This window comes from Carettochelys insculpta, chromosome 11 (assembly GCF_033958435.1).
Source record: "Carettochelys insculpta isolate YL-2023 chromosome 11, ASM3395843v1, whole genome shotgun sequence".
Lineage (NCBI taxonomy): Eukaryota > Metazoa > Chordata > Testudines > Carettochelyidae > Carettochelys > Carettochelys insculpta.
The window spans coordinates 3,717,081-3,733,651 of NC_134147.1; the positions used below are offsets into that span (position 1 = coordinate 3,717,081).

General features: G+C 41.8%; 1 protein-coding gene across 1 annotated transcript in view; it reads right to left on the minus strand.

The window, feature by feature from the left end:
* DOCK3 (dedicator of cytokinesis 3) overlaps window positions 1-16,571 on the minus strand; it is a 428,244-nt gene that overhangs the window by 3,654 nt on the left and 408,019 nt on the right. The window contains exons 48-51 of the mRNA XM_075006205.1: window positions 16,058-16,193; window positions 15,324-15,471; window positions 9,251-9,369; window positions 7,926-8,013 (exon numbers count right to left, since the gene is read on the minus strand). Coding sequence (XP_074862306.1) covers window positions 7,926-8,013; window positions 9,251-9,369; window positions 15,324-15,471; window positions 16,058-16,193 — 491 coding nt within the window. The remainder of the gene's footprint in view (window positions 1-7,925; window positions 8,014-9,250; window positions 9,370-15,323; window positions 15,472-16,057; window positions 16,194-16,571) is intronic.

The window sequence follows — 16,571 nt, forward strand, 5'->3', positions numbered from 1 at the left end:
GGACACATCATCACATAGTTCGAATGAGGAGTTCAGTAGCGAGAATAGAATTTTACCCACCGTTGTTATTAAGGATATCATGGCAAGACAACAGGCCCTTTAATGCTCAACGTCGTGAGACACAATTAACATCTTCATAGCTTTAAACTACTGCAGAGGAGGGTCACTGATAAGAAGCCAGACCAGCTTACACTGCTCATAAATCTAATTCCAGTCCCAGAACACACTTACAACCTTACTGCTGCAGCTGATGAATTTTTAAGTGTTGTCTAATAATCTACCAAGCAGCCAGAGACAGCCTTCTCTCCCTGCGTTCCTTACAGAAGGTTCATGCAAGTCAATGTTGGCTTTCATGTGGCCTACATCTCTTCCTGTGCATGAGTACAGGGCTTAACAAGTGGACCTACTGGGTATTTCCTTACCATGGGGTAGGCTTCGGGGAGGTACTGGTGGGGCCAAGATGCTCCCAACGTGGGCAGACAGGAATGGCAGGGCCTCTCTGGTTCCGCTGTCTAGGCTCCAGCTGCTGGGTGCTGCTGGCACAGCTGAAGGATGGAAACAGATTGAACTTGGGTAACATTACATTACAGGTTTTTCTTGGGACTGGAGACAATGGCATTTCTCCATTCCTCAACCGAGATTGTGGATCTGGCTCCTTGCCATTTGATGAAGTACCTGAGCACAAGGTGGACCTGGAGGCAGCAAGCACAAGAGAAGCTGTGTGCTTTTTGGCTACAAGAATGGGCCAGACTCCAGGGCCAGGGTGATTCAGGGGACTGGGATCTATAGAAAGGTGATTTTTTTTTTCTTTTTTTAATTTAAGAGTAAAGAGAAGAGTAGAACCTTAAGTGGCAGAAACCTCACTAAACACAACAAAACCAATCACTGCACCATCATGGCTAGGTGGAGGATGACTCAGCTGATCAGATGTAAACATAAGGCAATAAAAAACACTTAATTTTAATGGCATAATTTCCTAGGCTAAAAAGTTAATCACTAGATATGATTACAATTCTTCAAAATGTGATTCTGAGAAATCACATAATCCTACTTCAGAATTACCATCAGAAGACCTGACTTTCTTTAGACAAAAGACAAGCTTTTTTGTCTTCACAGTCATATAATATATACTGGTTAAGATCTCTAGATACCTTCACTTTTACGGGGAAAAGAACTCAGGCAGAGAAAACGAAGATCATACATTCAGATGTGAAAAGCAATAGTTTTTTCTTCAAACCTAAGTGACATGAAATGTCTGGAAAGAAAACACACTTTTATTTCTTTCAGACACACTGTACCCCTTTCTAGATTGCAAGAAGCTGAAAATACACTAGTCAATGTGCCAGAACAGTGATTTGATTTGATTTACTGCTGTGTTGGTTATTCTAAAAACCGTTTAGTATCTGAAGGGGGAAGCAAAATGATTGGGAGAGTCTAACAATGAAAAAGCTCCTCCTTCTTCAGATATGGAAGATAGTCTCATAACAGTGAGATTAATTCCTCTGACAAGAAAGGAATTATCCTTGATTAATGCACCTGCATTACGATACACTGTTCTTCTGTTTGAAGAACAACCATTCTTTTCTACATCTCTGTCAAATTTTTCTTACCATCTCAATCTTATCCTCTAATTGTATTATTTTAACAGACACTGAATTTAGTTATTAGACCTTCCTTGTAGGCTCTGGATGACAGGAAACAGGTTCTAAGAATAGGCTTCACAGTAGAAGATGCAAATATGCAAAGGATTACAAAAAGCTTATAATTTATCAGAGTCCATCTAATGGCTGCTAATACCAACCAGCAGTGGAAAATGCAAGGGAACTATAATACAATAGATGTCAATGGAATTTTTGTTATGATTTTTTTTTCTAATGGGATCTTATCCTGACTCCTCTGCAACTGTTTTGGGGACATAACTGGATGAAAGCAGTAGGTATTAAGGCCTGCCACAAGCAAAATAACCAGAGAGATGCTCAGCTAGCTTAGAATATTTCATAGGCAATAAACTTAACTAAAATTAATGATGGGGGAGAGCAGGTGAATAAATGCCCTTCTGTTTCATGATTAGAATATATTTCTGTACTGGGAAATAAAACTGTTGTTTTTTTAAAAGGTTGGTGAGTTTTACATCCAAATCTATCAATACTTGTCCCGGGAGCACACATGCATGTTCTGGAAAATGGCTGGTGATCCTGGAGAAGGTTAAAAATTCTCCACTCTTTTCCCCAGCCCAGGAATATGTTTTACTAAGACTTCAGAAGATCACACCATCAAGAATTATCCTCTATTCACATGAGTGTCAGTCCGAGGCACAGGCCAAACTCCAATCTTCCTTTATGATTTCACCTGCCATTCAACTGCAAGAGCAAATATTACTTACCTTGTAAATCAGCTTCTCTGAACATTCATTTTGCAGGATTCTCACTCATGAGTCTCAGCTCCCTAGTGTAAACAGGCAAAAATTGCCAAGCTTTGATGGTTTTTGTTTTTTTTAAGCTCCTAACATCTGTGATAGTGGACAGGAGTAAAGGTTATCTTATATACCAATGTTATGTACCATGACAGTGTATATATATATTGCCCTTGCAGCTTTTAATTAGTACCTGACTTAGAGGGAAGCAAAGGCTCCCCAGGAAAAAAAAATGAGCCAATTATAAAATCGAAATGACTGCAAAGTTAGAACTGGAAACATGAAAGATGTGAAGATAAACCGATCTGTAGGTGAAAGAGGGAGTGGAAGAAAGAGACAAAGTGAGAATCCTCAGAAAAAAGATGGGCCATTCCTAGGGATGCAAGTGATCTATATAGAGTGCAGGTCAGGGGAGTATGTGCCAAGATGGCATCAAGTTCATTTCTGCACTCACATGATCCTGTTGAACTGCTCTAGTTTGTAGCAAATGCAAATAAGCCCACAGGTCAAAAACAAAGCCAGAGACTGGCCTGGTGCAGGTGATCCCAGCTAAGTCCCTTTGCTGTGCTGGCATCAGGAAAAGGAAATAGAGTAAGATCTCCTGAGCTGGCTCTACACCACCAATCATCTGTCTGGACAGATGAGGTACCTTGGGTTGCCTAAGCCAGTCTTAAGGCCATACTCCACCGGAAGCCTTTTCCCCACACTTGACCAGCCATTCTGCCATTGAATTGCTGCTAATCTGCAATGCAAAGGGTTCCAATTGTGGACCCTTGGCACAGGGTGGGCGAGTGCTGCAGGCACTACTGAAACCTTCAGTGCAGCCTTGGAAATTACTGGCATCAACATGGCTATGTCTCTGAAGACCTAGCCCTGCACCGGTTCCCTGGATAGGCCTTCCTTTTTTGAGAGGGCAGTTGTAGGTTTTGATCTGGAATTCCTGGAGTTGGGGATTCGGCAAAGAAGCACTGGACAGCATCTTCCTGAAATTTCTTTTGGGAAGAGAATGCCTCACCCTATGAGCTGGAGTACAATGCCTATCACAGATCTGTGATTATATATGAGAGAGAGAGAAAGGAGTGCTTTAAACTAGGTTCTTCAGGGGATGGTGACACATGCCCTGAGATAAAAGGGGAAGGAAGAAAGAATAACGAAGGACAACCCCTGTTTTGAAAGGAGAAAGTAGACTAATCAGCCAATTAACTAAGGTGTTTGTACACAAATGCAAGAAACCTAGGAAACAAAAAGGAAGAATCAGAGGCCCTGGCACAGTCGAAGAGGTATGAGGTGATTGGAATAATGGAGACTTGGTGGGATGACTCGCGTAATTGGAGCACGGTCACAGAAGGGTATAAACTGTTCAGGAAGGACAGGCAATGGAGAAAAGGAGGAGGAGCTGTGCTGTATGTGAGAGAGCAGTATGATTGCTCAGAGCTCTAGTATATGGAGGGAGAAAAGCCAGTTGAGAGTCTTTGGGTTGGGCTTATACACGGAAGCAATAGAGGTGATGTTGTGGTTGGTGTCTGCTATAGACCACAAGATGAGGTAGATGAGAATTTCTTCAGACAACTAAGAAGCTTCCAGATCACAGGCTCTGGTTCGCATAGGAGACTAATCACCCAGACATTTGTTGGGAGACCAATACAGCAGCACACAGACAATCCAAGAAATTTTTGGAGAATGTTGAGGATAACTTCTTGGTACAAGTGCTGAAGGAACTGACCAGGAGCCCTGCGCAGCTTGACTAGCTGCTCACAGGCAGGGAAGAACTAGGAGGAGAAAGAGAAATGGATGGCAACCTGGGCTGCAGTGATCATGAGATGGGAGATTTCAGGATTTTGACAAAAGGAGGAAGGTGAGCAGTATAATACAGACCCTTGATTTCAGAAGAGCAGACTTTGACTCCCAGAGAGAACGGGTGGGCAGGATCCCCTGGGAAGCTAGTATGAAGGGGAAAGAAGTTCAGGAGAACTGACAGTATTTAAAAGAAGTCTTATTGAAGGTGCAGGAACAAACCATCCAGATGTGCAGTAAGAAAAGCAAATATGGTAGGCAACCAGCTTGACTTACCAGGGAAATCCTTGGTGAGCTTAAACTCATAAATGGTGCTTATAAGAAGTGGAAACTTGGACAGATGACTATGAAGGAGTATAACTATATGGCTGACGAATGCCAGGGGGTAATGAGGAAGCGAAAATACAACTGGAATTGCAGTTAGCGAGGAATGTGAAGGGCAACAAGAAGGGTTCCTACAGGCATGTTAACAATAAGAGGGTTATCTGGGAGGGCATGGGTCCATTATTGGATGAGGGAGGTAACCTGGAGACAGATGATGTGGGAAAGGCTGAAGTTCTCAAAGCTTTTTTTGCCTCAGCCTTCACAGACAAGGTCAGCTCCCAGACAACGGCACTAGGCAATACAGTATGGGAGGGAGGTGGGCATCTGTCGTTGGGTAAAGAACAGGTTAAGAGCTGTGTAGAAAAGTTAGATGCACACAGATCCATGGATCTGGATTTAATGCATCTGAGGGTATTGAGGGAATTGGCAGATGTCACTGCAGACCCTTTGGCTATTGTCTTTGAAAATTCACGGAGACTGGGAGAGGTCCCAAATGATTGGAAAAAGGCAAATGTAGTGCCCATCTTTAAAAAAGTAAAGGAGAACAATCCAGGGAACTATAGACTGGTCAGCCTTACCTTAGTCTGTGGAAAAATCATTGAGGGGATCCTCAAGGAATCCATTTTGAAGCACTTGGAAGAGGGGAAAGTGATCAAGAGTAGTCAGCATGGATTCACCAAGGGCAAGTCATGTCTAACCAATTTTATTAGTAACTATGATGAGGTAACTGGCTCTGTGGACATGGGGAAGTCCATGGATGTGATATACCTTGACTTTAGCAAAGCTTTTGATACCGTCTCTCACAACATTTTTGCCCATAACTATGGATTGGATACATGGACTGTAAGATGGATAGAAAGCTGGCTAGATGGTTGGGCCCAATGGGTAGTGATCAATGGCTCAATGTCTGGTTGGCAGTCAGTTTCAAATGGGGTGCCCCAAGGATTGGTTGTAGGGCCAGTATTGTTCAACATCTTTATTAATGACCTGGATGAGAGGATGGATTGCACCCTCAGCAAATTTGTGGATGACGCTAAGTTAGGGGGACATAAAGATACATTGGAGGATAGGGATAGGGTCCTGAGTGACCTAGATAAATTGGAGGACTGGGCCAAAAGAAATTTGATGAGGTTCAACAAGAAGTGCAGAGTCCTGCACTTGGGATGGAAAAATCCCAAGCATTGTTACAGGTTAGGTGCTGAATGGCTAAGTAGCAATGCAGCAGAAAAGGATCCAGGGTTTATGGTGGAAGAGAGGTTGGCTATGAGTCAACAGTGTGCCCTTATAGTCAAGAAAGCTTATAGCATATTGGAGTGCAATAGGAGAAGCATTTCCAGCAGATCTAGTGAAGTTATTATTCCCCTCTATTTGGCACTGGTGAGGTCTCATCTGGGGCATTGTGTCCAATTCTGGGTCTCAGTACAGAAAGGATGTGGATGCACTGGAGTGCATTCAGCAGAGGGCAGTGAAAATGATTAAGGGGTTGGAGCACATGACCTATGAGGAGAGGCTGAGGGATTTGGGCTTATTTAATCTGCAGAAGAGAAGAGTGAGGGGTGATTTTATAGCAGCTTTCACCTTCCTGAAAGGGGGCTCTAAGGAAGATGGAGAGAGGCTGTTCTCAGTAGTGACAGATTGCAGAACAAGGGGCGGTGGTCTGAAGTTACAGAGGGAGAGGTGTAGGCTGGCTATAAGGAAAAACTATTTTACCAGGAGAGTGGTGAAGCCCTGGAATTCTTTACCTAGAGAGGTAGTGAAATCTCTGTCCCTAGAGGATTTTAAGTCCTGGCTTGACAAGGTCCTGGCTGGGATGATTTAGTAAGGATTGATCCTGCTTCAGGCAGGGGGCTGGACTAAATGACCTCCTAAGGTTCCTTCCAGTCCTAAGATTCTATGATTCTTTGAAGTTGGACAGTGTCTTTTCAGAGACAGACAGTGAGTTGGATTCAGGCTGAAATCTCCAGACAGGACAACTAACATGTAACAGCTCAGTTGTTGAATCAGAACAAAAAGTTGACTGCATTGTGCCGAATCTATGATTTCCTGAAATTCTCCCATGATTGCTCTAGCACTGATGCAGCCCAAAAGCAACTGTGGGCGTGCCAGTATACATAAGCCACAAGTACTTTTATCAGCTGATGCTCTATAAAATATGGCACTGCTGTAATAAACCGTGATTAAAAATAAAATGCAGCAGCTGTATGTCACACAATGGTTACCAAGTAACAATTTTGCTCCTTGAGCGTACAGAGCAAATATCACATGCCGAACCTGCACAATATATTACTAATCAATAGAAATCTTTCCCTAATGGGACTAAAAGTGACATTCATATCAATAGTCTGTACTCAGATGCTAGCCACAAGCACTAACTAGAGTTTATTTCTCTTCCTCTCCTTGAGGCCCTTTTGGTAATGTTCAAAGGGAATAATCAATAGCACTGATCAGAGGGAATGTGAAAAACAGACGTAAATCTGGTTCACTGGCTCATTACACTACTTGGATCTGCTCTCTAGCCTAGAGCAGTGCCTAGAAGTACTGTACATGATTCTGTTACTAGATGGTTCAGAACCCGGCTTCTGCATGTTGGAACCAACACTTCCTCCAGCTATGCTCCAGGGAGGACGTTACCATGGAAGCTCCTATTGCCCTAGAGCAGCCAAGTCATCTGCTGACGTGAAGTGCACTGTGTGCGTAAGTTCAGCAGCAGTGAAACTAAAACATGAACAGTTTCCCCCTCATCTCACTCTGCTGTCCAAGAGAATTAGTGTGGAGGGCTTCTTGGGTGGGTCAAGTTCACAGGCCGTGAACCTTAATAAAACGCATGGGTTAAGGGCACTTTTGGTTTACAGGCAGCAGTAATGGTTTCAAGGTTGCAGATACATCTGCATCTGCATTTATTTACATTAACAACTTGGCTCAGAAGCTGGGATTCCCTGTTCATCACTTAAAGAAGATTCCCTGTTCTTCTACTAATAATGATGAAATTATTATTGATGATAATAATGATGAAATTATAAGCTACCTCACAGGATAAGCTTGAGAATCAGTTGAAGAAGAATAGCTCAGTATATATTAAGTATTATCTTTGGGACAACTCCTGCAGCCCTTACTAATGCTACGCTCACACTGAGCTCAGAGGGAGTTTGTGTCAGGACTGCAGGATTTGTCCATTGTCACTAGGAAAGGGTAAGGAACTTTTTTACTCGTACATCTCTTTGTAGGTCTAAAGCAACAGTAATGCTGTCTTTAGGCTGACAGAAGTCCCCAGCTTAGCGAAGCTATGTGAAGCCTAAGAATAGGAGAACATGTACAAAGGTGGAAGTCCATCAATATATAAGTATGAACAGAGAAACATGACAAGAGACAAGTGTATAATTAAGAAAAGGAATACCTTTTTCAGCAACAGATAGATTGGGATCACTGCAAGGTTTGCATGGTCCGATCACTTGCTGAATCAAGGCGCGCTGAAAATTGGGAGGCTAAAGACAAGAAGAGACAGCACAGAAATGTGAAACAGTTACAGATTTGGCAGTACAGAACCTGTGGTAGCTTAAAGGCTTGAGATAAAAATCCATGGAAGCTCTAACCTCTGAGGTTCCACATGAATGTCAGTAGGCAAAGGATAGGTGGGAGACTGTTTGGAGGCACTGTGTTGTTGGAAACCATTTTAGCCATTTATTGGTTAAATGCCCTTGGGAGTATTAACTCTTAAAGACTAATAAGGATTGGCTGTTGGTTATTCCAGACCTACTTATACACATCTCATAGAACTGGAAGGGACCTCTGGAGGTCATCAAGTCCAGTCCCCTGCCCTCTTGGCAGGACCAAGCACCATCCCCTTTTTGTTTTTGTTTTTTTTAACTCTGTTTGCCCAAATCCCTAAATGCCCCCCTCAAGGACTGAGCTCCACAACCCTGGGTTTAGCAGGCCAATGCTCAAACCACTGAGCTTCTTGACCTCTATGGCCCAGGAATAATTCCAAAGCCGCCAATATCAGCTAATGCAGCCAGCCTTACTGCCCCTATATTTATTTGTGAGTAGTGTTAAGTATGGAATTTGTTTCCCACATCACTTGACTGGTCTGAATTTTTCACCTTTGTATCATGCTGCCAGGAACAGCTGTCCTCATAGCCATTTGGAGAAAATTTTCCATGAGACGCTGAATGAAGGGATGATGTTTTGAGGGTTTTTTTTTGCACTGAAGAGCTCTGGGTTGTGAACCATGAATTATTCAGTCTTTGATTTTGGGAAACTGGGTTCTATACTTCATTTACCAGTTGGGGTTGTGTTTTATAAAGTTGATTAATTTACATTTATTTCTAAAACTGTGTCCGTCCCATGCTCTAGGCTCTATGTAAAAGTAAAGTAATGTGTCAGTTTTTGATGACTCAGCATCTGCTGGTCAGAGTTAAAGTAAGAGGAGCCTGTCCCCACAAAGGGGACCCACAATTACAACATACTCAATATGATGCTGATTATAGTGTATCAAATATAATAGTTCTGACAGGTGGAGAGAGACAATCAGAGACATCTCTAAACAATTTGATGAGAAGCTCTGTAAATAAAGCTAGGTCAGTGATTTCTGTTTGCTGGGAAAGGTATAAAGGGAAGACGTGAAGATAATTACAAATTAGAACAGTGGATGGATCTGTATGCTAATCACACATACATGACTGCCATAGCTGCTGTACTAGGAAAGAACAGCAAGTTGATTACCTGTCCATTTTCCATGATAGCTGCAGGATACATGGCACTGCTTGGTCGGTCCCGGTGGGTTGGCAGCAGCATCATCAGCTCCCGAGTGTGGCGGTACTTATCTGGTAGAGAGGGAGAGCCTGTAAACAAGTGAAAATAATCACGTACACATGACAAATCACAGAGATCTCAGCATGGCCCAGTGGTTTAGTCCTCCTCCTTTCCTGGGACTCACGAACTACCCAACAATCTGGACAATGATCTTACAGGACTCCAAGAAGACAGGGTGCTAAGCCCACTTAGCAGATGACTGTAGGTAGGTGCACAATGCTAGACTGAAGTAATAATCCACTTGTTATTCAGTTAAGTTATGGACACATTGTTAGGTTTAGGATGTACAACCCAGGAAGTCACTAGTTGTATATTACAAGACACTTACCCCTAAAATAAAAATGTATCTTTCTGCATGGGATCAACAGTGGTAGTGATTTAATACGCCTACTCTTCCTTGACTTAATAAGATATCAGATCTATGTTTACAGAGGCCCTAAAACTGTGAATTTTATGAACAGGATCTGAGGTTGGGATGCAATATACAACTGATGCTGGAATTTGCCTTGTGCATGTCAGAGACAGTACAGATAAATGGTGATTCCCATGCCTGGCTTCCTCTTTATTAATATCAGGCAGATAAAACTGGAAGGTTCTATGACAGTGGTTTACAACCCTTTTTCATTTGCAGAGCCCTTACAGATTCTGAATGGAGGTGAGGGCCACTTGGAAATCAGACACAATCTGCAGACCGGCAAGGGTGTGCAGACCACAGGTTGAAAACTACGAGTCCAAGAATTTTGGGAACACTTTAGCACTGTGCTTTCAGAGGACATATAATTGCCAAGCAGCATGTGGCTACTCTCAGAATATGTCAGAGATTTGCCAGCATGCTGGTATATAGTTATGAGTATACTTGTTCATGTGGCCCTCTAGTTGTTTATAATCTGGGTAACTGCCAGCAGATGTGACGTTATCAGAGGGTCTGCATGTTTCATATTAAATCTTTGTCGGAGTACAACATTTTTTACCAGTCTACTTAGTGTTTTTACATTAGGCACCACGGTCTGCAAGGAGCGCACCATGCACCAATGGGCTTGCTGATGTACATAGCTACAATGGACATGCCACAAGAATGATTCACAATATGGGATGGCTTGTGGGTGTTTGGTAGTACTGATAAACACACCCTCATTTGAGACACAGTAATATGCAGAGATTAACATTCTGAAGCTGCAGACATGAGCTTTAACTTGTATCAATTATTTGTGCCACAAACACACACTTTACAGACAGCAGCACACAGCGCATTATCCAGCCATGCCTGCCTTTGAGAAAGACATGCCCCCTTTTGAAACTTTCACAGCCGCAGGCATATTGCTTGAACAGCACTCCAATATATGAGGAAAGGCTTTTTTTTCTTCTTCTTCTAGTTAATACAGCTTTTACACCAACAGAAGCATAACATGCACCTTTCTGGACAGATATTCAGCACACAGTGGTGGGACCAACGAGGTCAGCAGAGTGCAGAACAAAGTTCTACACTTTCTAAATCCCAGCACTGCGTAAATAAATGCAACGTATCTGCAACCTAACCCCAATCATGATTTCTCCACAGACATAAAACAAATACATTTAGACATTCTTAATTCTTGGACATATTATCTTTAAAAATACGGCTTTAACACTTTATGCTGAGTCTCTTTACTCACATACACATCACAGATAGTCCTATTTCTGCGTGGCAAATATAAAAACACTGAACTTTTAGGGAGGCCGAGAACTGAATCACAGCACAAACCACCCTGCAATCATCCCCCCTCTGCCCCACCCTACCCTTTTAATCATTTTAGCCTCACTTTTCTTGTCATGGGAGCAAACTGCAGCAGTACTTGCCATGAGTTTAGAACAAATCATGAATCTTACAAGACCTTGCAATGCATTATCTGCAAAATCCCACACATGCTGCTTTATGGTGGCAGAGTCTAATTTTTAAAACCAGCCCTTCCTTCTGTGTCCTCAGTTTGGGACTGCAAATAACTGTGGTTAGAAATGTCATTATAATTGGACTTGGATAAGGAGCATCTTCTCTGAGGCCCCCTTTGAGAGTCAAGTAAACACTGAAAAACAAGATCAAACCTTTTAAAAGCTTCAAAAGTTGCCATAGCTCTCTTGAACAACACAGGAATGCAGCAGTCCTGCAGACTTAAAATCCAGCAGCACATACTATTGGTCTGCTGTGCTTTCCAGCTTGTAGCCCTGTACATGTAATATGTTCAGTGCTTTGCATTCTGGTTATAGGAAAGCAAAACTTGGTTTGACAGGGCCAGGGAAGGCTCTTCATTTTACAACAACATGCTTAACCAAATACAATATTAACACTGACCCAAAATACTGGTTTTAGTAATTAATTTTCATTTAATTGAGGCATCTGTAAACTCTTGTTAAATTCTTCTTCATTCTCCCATTTTTATTGGTATTTTGAAGTAATTTGCTTCCAGCCCCAAACATAAACTTTTAGCTCTGAGAAAGATTTTTATTTACTTTAATTGCCATGTACAGAGGCTTTTTACCATGCTGAGTAAGGAAGCTGGGATTAGTTAGCGCTTAATCTGAGCTGCCTCTAAAATGTACTCCGCGTGCTCCAGGCCCATTTTAGAACGATCCCTTTAAAACTATTACATACCTCCTAATAGGACTCCCTGTTATATCTCCTGGTTAAGGAACCTTGACTCATACCTTCTTTTTACCCCATTGGAATTAGAGTAGTGCTTCATCTGAAAAATCTCAAGGGGACTGAATGCAAACTCAAAAATTCTCATTGACCTTACCTACAACACAGTGCTACTCTTTTGCTTCCCAACAGGCAAACAGGAAGCGCTGCATACCAGAGGCACTGTTAGGGACTGGGCCAGGCCAGGCAAAACCAGAAAAGAGTATACTCTAACTTGCAAATAATTTGTAATGTGTTTCTCTATCACTAGTGCAAACTAGTGGAGTTCTTACTGTATCCTACTTACAACAGTTCTTTATAATATTCAGGTTCCTGTATCCTGGCTGTAAGTAATGTGCACTGTAACACTGAGGTAAGGTTTGCAGCTTACTTTTTAATTTGTTCTTTGTGCATATCATCAGTATCAATCTATTTTCTTGATGTCTATATTCCCGCAAATAAAATGTTAATTTAATACATTACTTATCTTACTTGGCTTATTGTTGATCCTCAAATAACTGATACTATTCTTTCAGTGAACAGCACCATGTTTTGGGAATAGGGGGTTAGCTCTACCATCTGCAGGGATGGGTGATTCAGATTCTAGTTGAACCCTAAGTGCAAGTGACCCAAGTGGTCTCTCGGTCACTGTGGAAATTAATCCACCTCACAAAGCCATCTCTCTGCTTAGACTGGCATTAGTAAGCATGCTGCATGTCAAGACTGGAGCTAATGGGAGAAGCTGGTGCAAGGACTAGGGAAATGGGATACAGTTTTTCATCTCCAGGTTAAGACGTGAACCGAGAAATGAAAACTTTTAATAACTGGTAAATACTAGAACTGGAAATAGAGGTTACCAACATTCAACCTAGAACCAGAGGGGACAAGAACGGTTAAGTGTGAGAAATGCTAGCTGGCCCATGTGAAATGAGCTACTAGCTTTAATACTCTTCCTGACTGATGTAGCATTCCAGTTGGTAACTTTGCCGGCAGTCTCAGCAGAAAGGCCAAGGACTGAACTGGTCATGGAGACTGAACTATCCTCTCACCTCTAGAGGTGGTCCCTCCAGGACAGAGATGAGGTACATTGGTGGGGGCAGTGTGGGGAAGCTTGCACTGCTGCCGCCCGTGCTGTATCTGTTCTGTGGATAAATAGAGGGCTTCAGCCTCCAGTGTTGTCAATCCAGCACCTTTCACCAGCACTAAATTAAAAAGAATATAAATAAATACAAAAAGGTGCATTGCCAGAACTGTGCACGTGAAGTTTGCATAGTACCTTGCTCTAGCCATCAATCATTTTAACAAGCATCAAATTCACCCAATTAACACAAACAAAAGAAAATAAAAACAAAAAACCCCAAAAGGCAAAGAAACCAAAGCCATGTTAATTTCAAAATAGTGGAACTTTCATATAGAAGCTTCTTCTTTTTTTTTAACTGAATAATTTTACTTGGAATGGTGCTTTCATAATAACCAGATTAGAAAAGTGCACATTTTGAAGTACAGAAAAATCTAGGATTTTCATTCCACTTCATTGCGTGTGGAATTTCATAATAATTCATTAGATTGTAAACAGCCTAACTGAAAATGGACAAAACTGGCAGGGAAGAAATGCTTTTTTTTCATTAACTTATCAAAATGTATTAGTAAAAATGGAGCGTAAAACAAAACAAAATAAATAATTATCTGAAAACATCCCTTTAAATAATACAATTTAAAATCACTGCTTCTCTTGTTGTTTCCTTATTTGTAGTCAGCAGAGTTATCTAATTCTCATCTGTGGGAGGTGCTGTTGACTTAAGCATCAGCCAGATCATCCTTCTATATTGTTCATCACTTTGGTTCCTAAGCAACAGCAGAGACCACAGTTGAGGGGGCAGTTTGTGATGCTGGGAAGTTAGACAGCTCAGAAACACTGGCAAGGCCTGTGACTGAATACCAGATTTCTGACATGGAAAGGAGCTTAAAATACTGCAAGCACCAAACCCCCACATAGCTCCCTGAAAAGATTCACACCTCGCAGACTTATAGAACTAGATGGGCAGGTTCATTTACAAAGCCTTCCTGACACTACAGCACCATATTCATTTCCACTTTCCCTGCTTTGCTACATCACCTTTATTATAATTATTTCATTATTTGGGTTGTCATTATTTTCCTCCAGTTCTTGATAATTAACCAAGCTATTTTTATTGATATACTCCTCAGCTTCCTATTCCACATCACACTTCAATTAAATCATACTGCTGGATTTGTGACATGGCAACAGACTGTAACTTATGACTTCACTGTAGGATCATGAACAAAGATGGGTTGGACTGAAAGTTAAAAATGTCTTATTGTAGTTAAGAAGAAACAAATTCTGCCCTCTTTTTTTCTTCTACAGAGACCCCTGGCCACAGTGCGACCAGTATAGTTCTCTTGTGTGGGGAAAAGAGACAAGAACTGAGCAACTGGACCCAAACTCTGGAGCCTGTATGATAGAGGCCTTCTGCATGAGCCTTTGGAGAGATATAGCAGCGACTGGGGTGGGAACAGGTGGACATGCAACAGAACCACCAAAACAGGGGAAGGCAACAACCTAAATGGAGGTCCTTAAAGAACTAAGGATGTAGCAGCAGACATGGAGTGACTACTGCATTTCGAGGCCTAAAGAAAAGTAGATGCACTGCACTAAGCCTAATTATCCTAAGAGGTAAGGGAAAATAGGTAAACAATGAAGAGGTACACATTTTGTTTTTCTTTTTTTCTTGTCTTCAGTTACGTCCCAGTGTGAAAGTCCTCCTTTAATTCTGGTATCTCTCATTCCAAGCCCTTCGAACATCATTGTATATATGCAAGTTAACCCAGCTCACAACTTCTTTAGGATGCTTTAATTTCTTTAAAGACACAAGGTTGAACGTTGTCTTTTTCCTGATGGTCTTGCAAGTACTGGAACAAGTAACTATTTACATCCTTCAGGAGACTGTTTGCCACAGGACAATATGGTAGCATTTCCCTTCACAGTATCTGTGATGCAAGTGGTTGGTTCAGTTGTGTGGAAGTACATTTAAAACCATTGCATAGCTAAACTGCCCGAAGCCAGAAAGTACCAAAGATATACACTCCTCAATCGTCTTTTCAGCAAAATTCAGTGATCTCTTTGGCAGTTACACAAAACATTTCAGAAAAAGTCACAGGTGAAAACTCAGTCCCTAATTCCAAAAGCGAAATAGCAAAATTACTATATATTTCAAGCATCTCAGCAGTACACTCTATAAACTGAGAGGACAAGAATCAGGGTCATTTGGATTCCTCTGAACTCCTCATTCAAAGTCCCTCCGTTCTTACCTCGTGCACTAGGAGGGGCAGAGTTAATCATCTGGGATGGTGCAGAATGGGTAGAGCTCAGGCTTGAGGTGGAAGGGCTGGCCTGGGATGAGGATAAAACAGAGACGTTGGTGACTGAGTCTTGGTACGTGGAGTTAGGGTGCACAAGCTGCAGCAGACAGAGATACCAGCAAGACTGAGCAGACTGGTGCATTTATATATTCACCTGCCTCAGATCATCCAATGTGTGGGGAATGTGACCTGTGTCTAGGAAACAGTCACAATAAAACTCATTATTAACACTGCACACTCATGGGGTTGTGGGACCCATTTCAGCATTTCAGATTGATTGTCATGGATTGAAAGATACTACTAAGTAATTTAAGCACTGCACTGAGAAAAGAAAACCTACCTATTCTGCTCACCAGGTGATAACACATTCTTTATAAAAGTTACCTTTATCTGGTTCCAGGCTGTACTAGGAACTTTAAATTTACACCTATGAAAGAGTTAATCAAATTTACCTTAGGAAGAAATCATTGGGAGCCATCTCTGCCTCCACAATATTTCTGCCTATCTTTAACAGGTTCTGAGCTATATACCAGGCCAGACACTCCAGGGGAATATTGCTATAGGTTTTCAGTTCAAAGATATGCCTACTATACACATCAATGATCCTTATCCCAACATGGCCTACAGAGCATGTTCAGTTCTATTCTTAGTAATAGGTACTTGATGTTGTATTGCAGCTGTACCTGCATGTGGTACATGTCCTCAGCAGTCTCCCCTAAAGAACTGTCTGTTAGGATAACCAGGTTTCCTGTTTCACTGGATGTATGAGAAGAAAGAGAGGATGACGAGTGTCGGACTGAACCCAGCATGTTCAGTGGGCTAAAACAAAAATGGAGACAGAGGTACAACAGGATGCAAAGGTTAGGCAATATTATTTTCCAAATCTTAGTTTTCACGAGAGAGGCCTGCTCGTCAAAGGTGCGGACTGTCTGCAAGTCCCTCAGACTTTAATATTGTACACCTATGAAAAATGAGGCTATAAACACTTACGCAAATCCAGCCCCATGCCTCACATTTTTATGATGATGGAAATACAAAACCAATACTGTTACATTTTAGATAGCTACATGCTTATGAAATTATTCAAACTACCACCGGGGCCAAATTGGCATTTTTTCAGGAGCCTGAGCGCTACACAAAATTTGCCTGAAACAGAGCTGACTGAAACCGCTTCAGTTTTAATGCTGAGATGTAACC